The 16,831-nt window shown below is 39.2% G+C and overlaps 1 protein-coding gene across 2 annotated transcripts in view; it reads right to left on the reverse strand.

Annotated features, from left to right (window-relative positions):
• VWA8 (von Willebrand factor A domain containing 8) overlaps positions 1-16,831 on the reverse strand; it is a 400,056-nt gene that overhangs the window by 136,890 nt on the left and 246,335 nt on the right. For both annotated transcript variants that reach the window (XM_079778511.1, XM_079778510.1), the window contains 3 exons: positions 9,316-9,424; positions 7,526-7,664; positions 5,101-5,300 (listed from right to left, as the gene is read on the reverse strand). In XM_079778511.1, the coding sequence (XP_079634637.1) occupies positions 5,101-5,300; positions 7,526-7,664; positions 9,316-9,424 (448 nt within the window). The remainder of the gene's footprint in view (positions 1-5,100; positions 5,301-7,525; positions 7,665-9,315; positions 9,425-16,831) is intronic.

Here is a 16,831-nt window from a genome sequence, read left to right on the forward strand (position 1 = left end):
CTTATTATCCACCTTCCTCCACCAGAACATAAACTTTTGAAGACAAGGATTTTTGTTGTTTTGTTCACTGCGATATCCCCAACAATAATGTTGTATATTATTGAAAAAATAAAATGCTTTGGTAGATATTAGGTGGGTAATAGGTATACAGAAACATTACACTCCTTTCTATTGGTATAGAACAAATTAACTTAGACCTTTAGAATTCTCATTAATTGAAACACACACAGCCTGTCTTTTGATCTTTATCTTCTGTTTGGAATTATTTTTAGCCCAAATCTGGGCATCTGTACTTTTCAATAGTTCTATCTTCAAACAGTAGTGATGAACTTGATCATCATTACATATTAAAGGACCTCACTGTATTCCTGACTAAATGTTTGTATCTCCCAATTAATGTATTGAAATCCTAAGCCCCAATACTAGTATATTAGAAGCTGGAGCCTTTAAGAGGTCATAAAGGTGGAATCTTTATGAATGGGATTAGTGCCCTTATAAAAGAGGTACCAGGATTCCAAGATGGTTGTGGAGTAGGAGGAAGCTACATTCACCTCTTCCCAGCATCAAACCAGATCTACAGCTGAATTATAAAGCAATTAACCTGAATAACCAATTGAAGGACAGCTGAACAGGCATATTATCACCAAGGATTTGGAGAAGAAGCCAAAGAGAGACTGGTAAGAAGGGTAGAGACATGGAGAAGGCTGGACCCTGCACCCGCATGTGGTGGCTGAGAAGTCGAAGGGATATCTGGGCTGCAAAAGTATTCCCTGAAGCGTGTCAGATCTCAACCCCATGCTGGCAATCTCCAACCCAGAGCATCAGAGCTTGGAAAAGGAGCCTGCATAGCATCTAGCATTGAAAATCGGTGGGGAATCTGTCCACCTGGAAGAGGAGGAAGTCTGCTAGAAACCCAGGGCCAACACACAGCATCTTGCTCTTGGACACTAACTTGGACTCCAGTAGAGGGAAGTTGACTCAGGGCATATGGAAGTCATAATGAAAAGGTCTATGTTGTGTGGCCCCAAGGAGAGATCTAGAGGATCAGCCACTGAGGTCCTTGTGCTGTGTACCTATCCCACGCCATCCTTAGGAGCCATCTTCCCAGGATCGAGTACTCCTGTACTTACTGCACCAGCCTGGGCAGTGCACTGCCCAGACCTCCAACTACTAGTGACACCACCCTGCCAAGCTCAAGTCCTGCAAATCAAAACTAACAAATATTGGCAGGGTGCACCCAATAGGGACCTTTGGTGTGCTCTTTTTCTAGAAAAGCTCTTGGAAGACTCTCAGTCATTGAACTATGTGGCTTTGAAATGGGGACCAGTCTTATCGGATACTTGGATGGGCACTATGGTGTGGGGGATGTGCTTGCCCCCATCATGCATGGCCAGAAGGCAATACCCCCAATGGGAGACTTGATCTGTCCTCCCAATTCCCGGTGGCCCTGCCCTGCTGAGACTGCTCCTGCAGAGGGGACAGCAGGCTGCATCCAACCTAAACTGCAGTATACTCCCCCTGGAGGAGCTAGGGTTGGAGACTCTGGCAGAGACTGGGTGGTATGGCTCTGGAGTAGGGAACAACCCCCCCACCCCAATAAATGCCTGACCATGCTTGCCCCCTCTAGCCCCATCCTCCCAACACTGGTCACACCACCCTACCAAGCTCGTGCCTTGTGGAAGGATTTGTGGGTTGTGGCCAGCCTGGGAACACTCTACAGTCTCTCTTTGGAAAGCTCTGGAGGAAGACCAGGCAACCTCAGGCATAGTGGAGCAACTGACAGGTGAGCAGGACTTCAGGGTGCCTTGGACCTTTTATTGATCTTCTCGGCTCACAGCTGGAGGAAGTTGACCCTTCCCACACACACTCAAGCACATCAGACACAGCCACAAACAGTGAATAGAGTGGTAGCGCCAGACAGGTAGCCCAAAGCCAGTTATAGATAACATCTGACATCAATATGCATTGAAAACCCACTCAAGTGGACACTCAACCAACACAACCAGTGCTGGGCTTCAGAACACACCAGAGCTCTACCCAACTAACCACACAAATGGCACACAAAAAGGGGGATTCTGACAGGCAACAGATCCTACTGGGAATAACTCTGCCTCAGGGGGCCCCTGCACAGTGACTCAAACACAGTGATTGATATCTATCCTTATAGTCAGCCAGCCAGAGAGTTAACTCCACCCACAAATGGGCCAACAGCATTCAAGACTCAGCTACAACAGGACAGCAGACATAACCCACAAAGGAGACATTACTGAACTCAGGTGATCTGGAAGATTGTGCCACGGAGTCCCACAAGACACCTACGCCATAAAGCTGTCATAACAAGTTTGGGAGTCATAGCAGATCTACCTAATAAATAGAGAAAAATGGGGAGACAAAGAAATATGCCCCAAATGAAAGAACAAGTGCAATCCCCAGAAAAATAATTAAATGAAATGGAAACAATCAAGATACTAGGTGCAGAATTTAAAACAATGGTTATAAGGATGCTTAAGAACTTTGAGGAAGAAAGGATGATCTCAGTGAGAACCTAAACAAAGAGAAAATAAGCATTGAAAAGGACACAGAAGTCACAAAAAGGAACCAGTCAGAAATTAAGAATACTACATGTGAAATGAAGACTATACTAGAAGGAATAGACAGCAGGTAGATGAAGCAGAAGATTGAATCAGTGATTTAGAGGGCAAGAAAGCAGAAAACATCAAAATAGAGCAGCAGCGACAACAATAAAAATTTAAATGAGGAAAGTCTAAGGAACCTCTGAAACATTATCAACTGTAACAACATCTGCATCATACAAGTACCAGAAGGAGAAGAGAGAGTACAAGGGATCGAGAACCTATTTGGAGAAATAATGGAACTAAACTTCCTTAATCTGATGAAGGAAAACAAAAGACAAATCAGGAAGCACAGAGAGTACCAAACAAGATGCACCAAAAGAGGCCCACACCAAGGAACATCTTAATTAAAATAGCAAAGTTTAAAAATAAAGAGAGAATCTTAATAACAGCAAGAGAAAGATAGTTAGTTACCTACAAGGGAGCTAAAATGAATTAAAGACTTAAATTTAAGTTGTGAAATCATAAAAATCCTAGATGAAAACATAGGCTTTAAAATCTCAGACATCTCTCATAGCAATATTTTTTCTGATCTATCTCCATAGACAAGGGAAACAAAAATTAATAAACAAATGGCACTACATCAAACTAAAAAGCTTTTTCACAGCAAAGAAAATCATCAGTAAAATTAAAAGAAAAGCCACTGAATGGAAGAACATATTTATGAATGATATATCTGATAAAGGGTTAATTTCCAAAATTTACAAAGAACTTATACAAGTTAACACAAAGAAAAATAACAAATTAAAATATGAGCAAAGAACCTGAATAGACATTTGTCCACAGAGGACATACAGATGGCCAACAGACATATGAAAAGTTGCTCCATGTCACTAATCATCGGAGAAATAAAAATTAAAACCACAATGATATATCACCTCACACCTGTCAAAATGGCTATCATCAATAAATTAACAAACACGTGTTGGTGAGGATATGGAAAAGGGAACCCTTGTGCACTGTGGGTGGGAATGCAGATTGGTGCAGCCATTATGGGAAGCAGTATGGAGTTTCCTTAAAACATTAAAAATGGAACTGCCTTATAACCCAGTAATTCTACTTCTGGGAATGTATCAGAAGAAACACTAATTTGAAACAATATATGCACTCTCATGTTCATTGAAGCGTTATTTACAATAGCCAAGATTTGGAAGCAGCCCAAGTATCCATATGTAGATGAGTGGATAAAAAGCCGTGATACATTTACACAATGGAATAAATACTTAGTCATATAAAAAGAAGAAAATCTTACCTTTTGCAACAGCAATGAATGGACCTGCAGAGTATTATGATAAGTGAAATAACCAGTCAGAGAAAGACAAATACTATATGATTTCACTTGTATGTGGAATCTAATGAACAAAATAAACTAATAAACAAAATAGAAACAGACTGACAGCTGTCAGAGGGATGGGGAGTTGAGGGGCTCGGTGGAAAAGGTAAAGGGATTAAGCAAAAAAAAAAACAAATAAACAAACAAACAAAAAAACCCAGACACAGACAATAGTATGGTGATTGCTAAAGGGAAAGACTGGTGGGGGAGATGGAAGAGGTCAAATGGCGGATAAATGACAGTAGAAAGAGACTTAACTTTGGGTGAGTGGTGAGCATGAGATGCAGTATGCAGATGATGTGTTATAGAGTAGTACACTTGAAATCTGCATGTTTTTATTAACAAATGTCACCCCAATACATTCAATGAGTAAGTAAATATGAAACACCAAAGAGATTTCTCACTCCTTCTTCATGCAAGGTGATGATGAAAAGATGGCTAATAAGTGGTCCCTCATGAGACATCGACTTTGCCAATGGTTTGATCTCAGACTTCCTAGCTTCCAGGACTGTGGGTAATAAATTTCTATTTTTTATAAGCTCTCTATTCTATGGTTTCTCTGTTATAGCAGCCCAAATGGACTAAAGCAATTACATGGCATCCTCTGCATAAAGGATTCATTCAGGTTTCAGAGAAAATGTCATCTCTTAATATTGGTCACCCTCCCATGCCTCTTACCCCCATCATTCCTTAGACTATTATCTAGTTTCTTTTACACTCCATTCTACTGATATAGTACAGATGAACTTAGACCTTTAGAATTCTCACTAATTAAAACACACTGCCTGTGAAACACACTATCTGAAATTGGCATATTTATTTATTTATTTGTTGTTTATCTACCCGAAGAGAATGCAAGGTTCACAACAAAGAATTATCTGGCCTTGAATGTCAAGGGTTGAGAAACCCTGACTTTCATGTTTCCAGATTTACAAGTCATCCTGAAGTCTCTGCAGAGAGGAAGACATTAACCTCTCTTTGTGGTAATGATAAAATATAACTTTGGAGCCTTTGTTCAGCCCCTTTTCTTAATCTTTATAAAAATACTTATTTTCAGTTATAGGTTGTAAATCATTCTTGCCTTTTACTCCACATAAGTTCCCCTTGGCATGTGAGTAACCTGGGATGCATTACCTGCTGCTCATGGAGGACCACTTGACCATTGAGGGGACTTCCCAGGGGTGCCACTGTCACAAATGGGTGCCAAACTCCACTGGCGGTTCTTGGGAAGATGTCATAAAAGTCCACAAAGTAGCCAATTTTCCCAGCCATACTCATGAAGTATAAGGAAACAGGATTGCATGTCACTACATAGAGAGTATATTCCTCATTTTCTGAAATGACAAAAAACAGTTAATTTTTAAATCTGCAACAAATTTTCTGACTGAGCAAGAGATCCAGTGAAAACTGAGTCATGAGACTAAACACAGTTGAAACTCAACAGATGGATTGATTAGGCGGAAAGACCATGAGAAGCAATTTAGTTCCTGCTCTGGAAGTAGATGGGGCCACAGCTAACTATTTGATCTCTGAACACATAATAATCTGGCCACTCAGTGTGTGTGTGTGTGTGTGTGTGTGTGTGTGTATACATATATATATATATATATATATATTAGAGGCCCGGTGCATGAATTTATGCATGGGTGGGGTCTGGCCAGCCAGGCCAGGGGGAGGGGACATGGGCGATTGGCCGGCCTGCCTGCTGGTTGAACTCCTGGTCGAGGGGACAATTTGCATATTAGCCTTTTATTATATAGGATATACACTGAGTGGCCAGATTATTATGCGTTCAGAGATCATAATAATCTGGCCACTCAGTGTGTGTGTGTGTGTGTGTGTGTGTGTGTGTGTATTTCTAACCCAATAAAATGCTCTTTTCTCTTACAAATACAGAATAGGTAAAAAAACAAAGAAACAAATAACAAAAAAAACTAGTTTGCAAATGTAGACAATACTAAAATAAAGGGTTAAATTATAAGAGGGATAGCAAAGGAGTTCATCTTTTTTAAAAAATATATTTTTATTGATCTCAGAGAGGAAGGGAGAGTGAGAGACAGATAGAAATATCAATGATGAGAGATAATTATTGATTGGCTGCCTCCTGCATGCCCCCACTGGGGATCGAGCCCACAACTCGGGCACATGCCCCTGGCTGGAATCGAACCTGGAACCCCTCAGTCCGCAGGTGGACACTCTATCCACTGAGCCAAACCAGCTAGGGCAGAGTTCATCTTTTAAGGGCCAATTCTGACTAACTGGCAGCAGCTGCCTGGAATGCTGGGTGGAGAACTGTGACATTATCACAAGGGTTAATGAGAAAAGTGCTGCACTGATTAGTGATGGGCAATGGGGCACATGATCACAACATACTTATGTACAAGTCCTAAATATGAGACAAGGGCCAAATTTCAAACTATATCCACAAAATCTATATTTAATCTCTACTAGTGAGTGTAAAATTCTATATAATAAAAGGGTAATATGCAAATTGATCCTAATGGCAGAACGACTGGGAATGATTGGTTGCTATGATGCGCACTGACCACCAGGGGGCAGATGCTCAAAGCAGGAATTGCCTCCTGGTGGTCAGTGTGCTTACACAGGGGGAGCGCTGCTCAGCCAGAAGCCGCCTCATGGCTGGCCAGTGCAGCGGTGGTGGCAGGAGCCTCTCCCGTCTCCACAGAAGCTCTACGGATGTCCGACTAATGGCTCCCTGTGGGGAGCAGGCCTAAGCTGGCAGGTGGACATCCCTCGAGGAGTCCTGGACTGCGAGAGGGTACAGGCTGGGCTGAGGGACCCCTCCCGCCCCCGTGCATGAATTTTCGTGCACCAGGCCTCTAGTATTTTAATAAGAGCACCAATCTGTTACCAAAAAACTCTGTACATTTTTAAAGCACATTTTTATTCAACATAACTGCTTTTAGGAATAATCAATATCTATAGAACTTGTATGAACAAAACTTGCTTCTGAATTTTTGCCTAAACAATCTCCATCTTAGTCAAGTTAGAGAATCTCTCCCTTCCCCCTGCCTTCTCTTTTGTTTATATTACTTTAGTAACTGCCATTAATTGAGAAACTTCTGCCAAAAGGTAACAAGGCACACTGCATGAATCAGTAGGTACTGGCAACAGTCCAGAAATGCAGATGCCAAAAGTTCACATCCTTTATTTGTCATTCTTCACAATGAGAAGTTTAATGACTGCAAATCATTCCAGCCCTGCTTTCATGGTTCATGCAATCACAAAACTGGAATCCCAGCCAAAGAATCCAATGTTTCTCCTTTTTATTTTCCCTTCTATTTTTAGCACACGCCTGGGTGTGTTTAACTTTGTGCTACAGTTGTAATGAGAAACAGACGTATGCATACAAACTTAGCAGTGCTTAGGGATTCCACAATAGTATTTTGTTAGGTTGGTATAGGAAATTAGTTCTAAATTATATATAATTGCTATCCAATCCATGAATGACAGTTATGGAGTCTATGGACTTCTTGATGTCCTTTAAAAAAAAAAAATCAGGGTAGGAAGGAAAAATCAAAAGAACAAACTGACGTACCACGTGATGTAGCGATGTCACAGATTATGTTAATTTCATCCAATGGCAACTTCCAGGAGGCACATTCTTCAGTGAAGGTTTGAGATCTTCCTTCATGTCTTTCTATTGGATACTCCTGTATGTTTATAAGTGCTGGGCCCTATAATAAAGTAGTTTATCTGAGTTAAGAAATTTGGGTAGTTACCGAAATGTAGAAAAGCTGTAATTCTTCCAAAACACAGACTTTAAATTCAAATAATCAATATCTTGATATCTCTCTTCTTATTTTATTGACTGGCATGGCATTTACAACAATAATACCATAAAAATGCATTTATAAATGCTTCCACATGTGCTGTTATTTAATTTCTCACTTTATTTTCTTTTTACTCATAAAATATACCAGATGTAAAATCCCATAGTATTTCTCATTATTTCATTTCTTTCTAAGCCAAGAGCAACTTTGAATGCCAAGTACTGGGACTCAGAACTGTTCAAACCAGGAGAAAATTAGTAAATGAATGAATCAGGGCCTGATATAGTTCCACTGCAAAGAATGATTATTACATCATCATATAGAATGTAATGGCTAACCATGGGTCTTTGAAATAAAATATAAAAAACAGTAACAACTGAAATTAAAAACAACTTACTGATAATTATAAAAGGTAGAGTATTTCACACATGCTAAAATATTATTCAATAGTAACATAAGCAGAGGAGCAAATTTAATAATTTTATTGCTATTAGTACTGGGTACTCAGATATGATATCCTAGAAAGATTATATAGATATAACTAAAATTTCAATGATTTGTATGCAGTCAGTCCTTAACTAATAAAATAATGTTTGGGTTAGATATTGACCACTGTGGCATGTATGCTCCCTCACCCTTTCAGAATAGTCTGTATCTCAGGAGCAGGAAGACTAGAAACTAGATTTCTCATATTCCCTTGCAGCAAGGGTTCTGGATGAGATTTAGTTCTACCAATTAAATGCACTTGCATGAGATTTGGAAGTCAGAAGAGGTAGTGGCCGTCTTCCTGCAGCTGTAGTTGACAAGGAGTCTCTGACTAAAATGAGCCATCAGATTCTATGTTCTCCTGCAAGCATTGATGAATGACAGCCCACTGGTCAACCCTGATCCACGGCCTGCTTTTGCAAATAAAATTTTACTGGAACATAGACACACTCATTTGTTAAAGTACTGTCTAAGGCTGCTTTTGTACTACCATGGCAGAGTTGAGTAGTTATGACAGAATCTTTATAGCCACAAAGCCTAAAGTATTTACTACCTGATATTTTAGATAAAAGTTTGCCGATCTGCTTTATTGTGTAGCTCTCAGCAACCGGGGTAGTAGCAGAAGCAGAAACACTGATCTTGAACTAAGTCCTTCTGTACTTTCTAAAAATTTTATAAGCACCTAATTCCCTAAAATAAATCTCTTATTGCTTGAAATACCAAGGAACTTTGTAGGGAATTAGATTTTGCAATAGAGGGGTTTCCATTGCAACTAGTGATTTGCCTTTTTACATGAAGACAAATATATTGGAGTAACTGTCCTAGAATAACACACAAGATACCCAAATTTCCCAAAATACAGGTTAGCTCTTAGGAATTCTACTGACCATTAGCAATTCTCTACATGTAGTCTCTCAGAAGCCAGACTGACTTGACAGTTGGAGCAGAAGCTCAAGCTACTCTCAAATAACATCAGAACAAGTCATTTCTGAGCTTATATGAATTTTCTCCAGTGAAGATATATAAAAATCTGTAATATTCAATATTTTAATGAAGAAATAATGTCAACCTTTATGTCTATATGATCAGTTTCTGCAGGACACAACAGTTTCTGCATTCCATCTCTTGACTGGCCCACGGTCCAGTAGCCCATGAATGTCTGTTCTGGCAGAGGCAACCTGTCAAGGAGGATTTGAAAGGTAAACATTCCTTCTTGTTTCCAAGTCACAGGAAAACATAACGCACCATCTATTATCAACCACACAAATAAATATGAAGAATGCTTTCCTTAGAAGTTCTTTATATGTTATTAAAAGAGTCAATAAAACCATGTTTAGAATGTACTTTAAGAAGAAAAGATGCCACTTTTCTGAAACTCAGAAGGTAAAGTCCTATTTTGTTTTTACCTTAATGACAAATTCAATAGATTACATATATTTCCCTTGAATTGGTAAAATACTTAGCAATTTGACATCTAAATTCCGAGTATAGGAAGGATTTAGGCAAAAAATAAAAATTAAAAAAAATGGAGCAACCTATCAAATTTTCAGTATATTCTTCTAAATTTGGAATAAAATAATAGACAGTACCAATACTACCAGTCACATGGTTGTAAGTTGTACAGGACAAGTTTCATAGACTCTATGTTAGCACCCTAATTTTTTCAATTTGAATTGAAATATTATATACAGAAACATTCACATAAATGTGCCACTTAGCCCTGAACACACCAGCACCCAACACCAGCACCCAAAGAAACAGCATCACCAGCACCCAGGAAGCCCCTCAAGGCCACTTTGGTCACTGCACTCACCAAGGGAGCGCTATCCTGATTTCTAATGGAATTAGTCTGTGTTTAGATTCCTTTTTATTTAAAATGACTTTTATATAAAGTGACTTGCCAAAACACAGATGGCAATGCTAAACTACAAAACCACAGACAAATTTTTGAGGATAAAGTCTTCATTTTTAATCATACTATCTTTCCTTTGACTTTTTAAAATGGAACAATCAATTTGTCATTTAATTCATTAAAAAGTTCTTATTCCTTGGTAAGTCGAGGCATACAATAATTCAGAGTTAAATTTCTTTCTTTTTTAAAGCACATGTAGATACAAATTGAAATGCATGCTTGGAATGAGTTTGATGATCATTAAAAGAGTACCTATTCACATTTTGAAACCATTTTATTTTCAGTAAGAATAGTCTGACACAATATTTCCATATTCTTAATAAGACCATGTAAGGCTCAGACATTTTTGGCATAAAATAACAGAATCAAGCATTCTAGAATAGAATATGCTCTTTGGCCCTTTGAAATACTTAACACAAAAGGAATGATATTTACATTGATATTTTTTGACATCATCTTATGCAAATCTCTTAAAAGAAAGTAGGTGCTTTTGTATCTATCATCTAAAATATATTTCAAATTATTCTGATTGGTTACTCACTTATTTACATGTTTTTACTGGAAGTGAGGTAGGAAGAGCACAGAGCCAGGGGATTTACTATTATGTTCTCTCTATTAAATGTAATAAAGATCTATGCACACTTTGGAGAGGAAAAGTAGGCTAATTTCTCTGAGTGTTAATTTCTTCCTTTGTGAAATCAAGGGGAAGATCTGTACTGTTCCTTAGAGCTTGGGTAGCCTCTGAAGATCACTGAAGTGAGACAAGGGAAGTGTCAGTGGTAGATTCAACTGTGTTGTATTATCTTGGAGCTCTGGAGTGAAAATAAAACAACCAAAATGAAAATATCTATACCTATCAATAGAAATAGGTGCCCTGAAAGGCATGCTTTACTAATTAACTTAAAAAAAATAGTTCTAAATACATTCCAGTTTTTGGAGACAACAGAAACACTTTGAAATTTAACTGTGTTTCTTAAGAGGTGGAGAATTGATTAATAAAAATGAACTTTGCTTGTTAGGTTAATAGATAGCCTAAAATTGATGGATCTAACATATCCTTTAATGATCATAAATATATCATATAGTTGCTAAAAATAAAGCAAAACACTTCATCCACCTGAGAAAAAGTAACTTTACTTGGCATCTATCCCTGACAATTCCAGGGGTAGTCATGAAACATGGTTTGAACTTGCCTTCTAAATAATAGTCATGGAAATTATAGGCTGTCTGGGACCCACCTAAAAATAGTACTCGCTGGTTGTCAGGGTATGGGAAGGACCTTCAGGTACCCCATATAGAATCTGTTTCAGAACCACATAAGACGATGTGTATGGGCAATCACAACTACAACTGAAAACACATTTGCAGGGTGTTCTGGAGCTGCACAATCAAACTGACTCCATCCAGCTCCTTGGTCACATCAAGTATTGTTTCCAGACTTTCCCAGTGGGCTCCAGGCAGGCCAATGGATGTAAACCAAAACCCCTCACTTATTTGCCACTAATAAGCCCTCCCAATAAGCTGTGGAAAGATTTGATGGTTAGTAACTCACTCCCCTTCACTAAATTAGTAGTCAGGGGAAAAGGGAAGCATTAAAATTGGATGCATGAGCAGTCTCTGAATTTGAAGCATAATTAACATTAGCTTGGGTAGAACTCTAAACTAATAACCAGTTAGCAAAAGATACTATATTCCATTATTAAAACACTAGAGGCCTGGTGCATGAAATTCGTGCACAGGGTGAGAGGGGGTCCCTCAACCTGGCCTGTACCCTCTCGCAATCTGGGACCCCTCGGGAGATGTCCAGCTGCCGGTTTAGGCCCAATCCCTGCAGGCAGTCGGACATCCCTCTCGCAATTTGGGACCACCCGCTTCTAACCGCTGGCCTGCCTGTCTGCCCGCTCCTAACCACTGGCCTGCCTGCCTGCTCAGTGTGCATCATAGCGACCAGTCGTTCCAGTCTTTCTGGTCGTTCCACCCTTTCAGTCGCTGAGCTTTTATATATATAGAAGTCATCCAACTCTGACCAGACTTAAGTTGTTATACCTGATTTGATTAAAACAACAATGGTATTTTCCATGGTTTTAAAAACATGTCACTTGTTTTGTTTAACTTTGTTAAAGTTCTAGCAGAAATGATGTCTGGATTTAATTTTAAAGAAGAGGAGGAAGAACTTAGGGCCTATAAATAGCACTACTTTTTATTTTCAATGTCATTCATGAATTTATGTTTTCTTAAAAGAATGAAGTATTTCAATTCATATGTTGTGATGTTTCTTAATAATTTGTGGAAGTATTAACAAAGATCTGGAAGTAAAAGTTTTAACTATAAGAATGGTGAATATAGAAATCATGACCCAGGTCAAATTATAGCACTTGAGCAGTTACAGACAGGAAAAAAGTTGTGGGGTTTTTTTTTTTTTTTTTTTTACGTGCATATAATTCCTAACATGAGCCATATGGACACCAAAGTCAAGAAATATAGTCTGAATGACATGTAAGAGATTTGTCTAAGATTGTTTTCATAAAGAGGTGAGCTGGGGTTTTAAGGAGCATGTTCTGGCAAATTTCTGCCTTCTCTGAACATTTGCCAGTACTATTTCTGGAGTATGAAAGAAACACATGTAAAAGATTTGGATCTTTCTAGGGGCATTATGTAATTGGAAGTTGTTGACATACCTATTATCAGCAATTCCTAAAACATTTCCTTACCACAAGAACTACTAATTTTCATAGGAATAATGGAACCCTTCAGGGTAGTTCCACCAACTCTCAAAAATTCACCAATTACTATCATCATTGAGAAGAAAAAGAACAACTCCAATTTTACAAGGCCTCACTCATTCCTAATGTTATAAATCTAATCTCTGGCACACATTAAGGTGGATTGTCCAACTGAGTTTACTGAAGCCTGAACAGAATAACCCAAACAAATGTTTCTACCTTTGGCTCTTACCCCTTCCTCTTACACTTCAGCTGATTTATGCCTTCGCCACCTCAAACTGCTACTTGCTAGTCCTGAACATGTATGTTCATGCTTCCGCCAGGCATTTCTACTATTGCCTCTTTAATGAAATCCTCATTCTTGAGGCCCAATTCAAATGTTATTTACCCTTGCATCCCTCTCTCATATTCTTTCTGGGCAGAATGAATCTTTTGCTCTTCTGGGTTTCCATGTAAATTTGCATTCTTAGGCTAGAGTTCGTGTAATTTGCAATTTTCAAATTTACGACCCGATAGGGAATAAAAGCTTAAGAATTCAAGTTCAGCCGAATCCAGTTTGGCTCAGTGGATAGAGCGTCGGCCTGCGGACTCGGGGGTCCTGGGTTCGATTCCGGTCAGGGGCATGTACCTTGGTTGTGGGCACATCTCCAGTGGGGGGTGTGCAGGAGGCAGCTGATCGATGTTTCTCTCTCATCGATGTTTCTAACTCTCTATCCCTCTCTCTTCCTCTCTGTGGAAAATCAATAAAATATATATTTTAAAAAAAAGAATTCAAGTTCATAAGTGAATTAATGAAATCGCTCATAAATATTTTTTTATTTAAAACAAAATTTAAAAACCCCACACACTAAAGAAAGAAAATAGAAATTCCCTTTAAACACTTTAAGTTAGTAATAATGGGTACTACTATTCCAAGTTAACCTCCCTTGTTTAGAAGAAACTTCTGAATCTCCCTTCCCTATAGTCTCACATGTTGCTGGTAAACTAATTTTGCGGCAAATGATATGCATAAACAAGAATGTGTGTGGGTTTTTCCTTTCTGTGCTTGGCTCTGCATTCAGACACATGGCTTTCCCTTTATAACTCAGCTGTGTGCACCTCTGCCACTTAGGTCCCTTCAAAGTCACAGAAATGAAGAGTGATTTGGATGCATGCAATGGAAAAAGATTTGGGGAAACTTATTCTCGGCTGACACTTCTCAAATATGACCACCAATATCCACAATGACACTGTGCAGTCTCAATGCTGCTGCCCAGCATCATTTGTGCCAGAGCAGATGTTGTCAGCTGGTCCCACACATCTCGGGCTTTCCTCCTCCTCACGGGAGTTGCCAGACTACAGTTCTGGGGCCTGCATTTCCTTTCCTTCATCTTCAAATTTTACTGCAAAAACTTTTCTTTTTCTGCCATCTGCTTTTCCAACCACATTTAAGTATTTTTGAATCTCAAGTTCTTTCCTTTTCTAATTATCCACATCAAAAAGGACTGGGACTAAAACTCTTCCAGTTGGAAATTTCCCCAGAAAAAAACGAAAACAAAAAACTCTGTATTTCTCACAAGAAGGACTTACAGGAGGAAACAGCCTTGCTGTGAATGTAGCTTTGAATACAACATTGCATAACAAGGTTGATAGCTTACATGTTGTCCCAACTAATTGTTAATTCACTGAGGGTAAGGCTTACATCACACTCACTCAAATCTCTGGCACTTGGAATCCCTCACTTTGGCCACTGAAACATCACCCCTTTCCCTCTCATTCCCAACTGCCACAATGGGAGCCCCCGTTGTCCATCGCATGGATTCCTATAGCTGTCCCAAACCAGTCTTCCTGCCCTCAGGTTCGCTGTCTTTCAGTTTATTAACCTGAGAAAACCAGAAGGGGTCTTTCCACATTATGAATCTGACCGTGCTACAATCTGGTTTAAACATTTTCTCTGATTCCCGACTCTTCTCTCCCTTCTAGGCTCACCACACAGGACACCCTCACTTCACCATTAATTTTAGTCACTGAACTACTTGCAATTTCAAAAATGCACCATGCCCCCTTCAACCTCTCTGCTTGAAGCATCTCTCCTCCTTTGTTTGCCTGGAGAACCCCTAGTAATCCTTGAGAGTTGGCTTGGTTACCCGCCCTGACCCCTCCCCACCCCCCCCCACCCCCCGCCCCAGGGCAGAAGGTGGGAATCCTCTCCTTGCTCTCTCCTGTGTGGCTCTAACACACACAAGTCACCCTTTACTTGAGTGCTTTCCCAATTCACTGTGACCCCTTGAAGGTGGGTACTAAGCCTTCCTCACCTTTACATTTCTTACTCACTACCTAGTGTTTACCACAAAAGGCTCAATAGTGTTGGTCAAATGAGTGAATGCTTGGGTACACTAGAACTGCCATCTTCCCTGCTTGTTCCTTATCTCGGTGGCAAGTTGCAAAACACCATGGCAAATCTTCCCCATTGTGTCCTGACTACACGATTCTCAACCAATGACACCATCTACTTTGCAGGTGAATCTGGAAGAGTTAGCTATAGGTGGGGTTTGGGATTTCTATCCAGCCAGGTGACAGGCTTTCACAAAGTTATCACAAATGCTTAAGGGATCAAGGTTAATTCTGTGAGATGGCTAAAATGAGTATAAAGGAGTCATAGATCTTGACATTTTCTATGCACATTGGGTGTGTTTTTTCATTTTTTCTGTACCCCCATTAAAGGAGCTGAAAGCAAGTGGAATGGCTGTGAAGCTACTTCATAACATACGAAAAGAATATAGGGCAAGGGCTATGACACTATAAAACCTAACACCACTCTTCTACTTAAAATAGTTCTGAGATGTCATAATGTAAACCTTATTATATTTGAAAACCAAGAGCTCTTTTATGAAGTAAATCATCACACAGAGTGGAATTGTACAACTTAGAACCCCATGGCCAATATTGTGAACTCATTTGTAAAAATTAAGAATATAAAAATAAAATTATAGGACATAATAGTTTGGAAAATGGAAGGAGAGGCACAATACTTTAAGAAGAGACTCTTAACATTTAATGGGACAAACAGTAAGCTGATGATCACTCCTATCTCCAAAGATAAGCCTAATGAAATTACTCAAAAGAGAGATTCTGGTTGGGGATGTTCTTTTTAATGCTTCTGGTACACTGGAGACCCCGTGGTTGGTCTTGGGCAGAGAAGCAGCAGCTGCTATTGATGCCACAATTACACAGGATGAGTCTTTAACAAAGAAAACCCAGGCTAGTCACATACCCATTGAAAGACACATTTGATTTAAGAGAATATGCTTACATCTTATACAAAGTTTTTTTTTTAATCCTCACCAGAGGATATTTTTCCATTGATTTTTAGAGACAGTGGAAGGAAGAGGGAGAGATAGAGAAGAGAAACATTGAAGTGAGAGAGAAACATGGATTGGTTGCCTCCTGTACATGCATGCCCTGGAGGATAGAGCATGCAACCAAGATACATGCTTTTGACTGAAATCAAATCTGGGACCCTTCAGTCCATGGGCTGATGCTCTATCTACTGAAGCAAACTGGCTAGGGATAAAAAGTATTTTTTACTTACTTATGGAATCAATGACAAATAGCATTAACTTGAAGGAAAATGTGATTAAAACAATGGGCTTAGTCACTAATGTAAAAGTTATATGCATATTTTATGTGATATATGTCCAAATGGAGGGAAATAAAATTTGAAAAACTCCAAAGTTTCCATTATCTTTAAAATCTTGCAGTCCAGTGTTGTATTGCATTGCTTCTCTCGTATAAGGCACTGTACAGACAACATGGTGGAGTGAGCAAAAAGATGATAGTTTTGGAACAGACAGAACTGCAGTTGAATTCCCCACCCTGTCACTTATTAGTTGTACAGTCTGTTAAGTATTTAGTTTCCTGAAACTTAGTTCTTCACCTGTAAAACACACACACACACACACACACACACA

Source organism: Cnephaeus nilssonii (genome assembly GCF_951640355.1).
Source record: "Cnephaeus nilssonii genome assembly, chromosome: 8".
NCBI classification, from domain to species: domain Eukaryota; kingdom Metazoa; phylum Chordata; class Mammalia; order Chiroptera; family Vespertilionidae; genus Cnephaeus; species Cnephaeus nilssonii.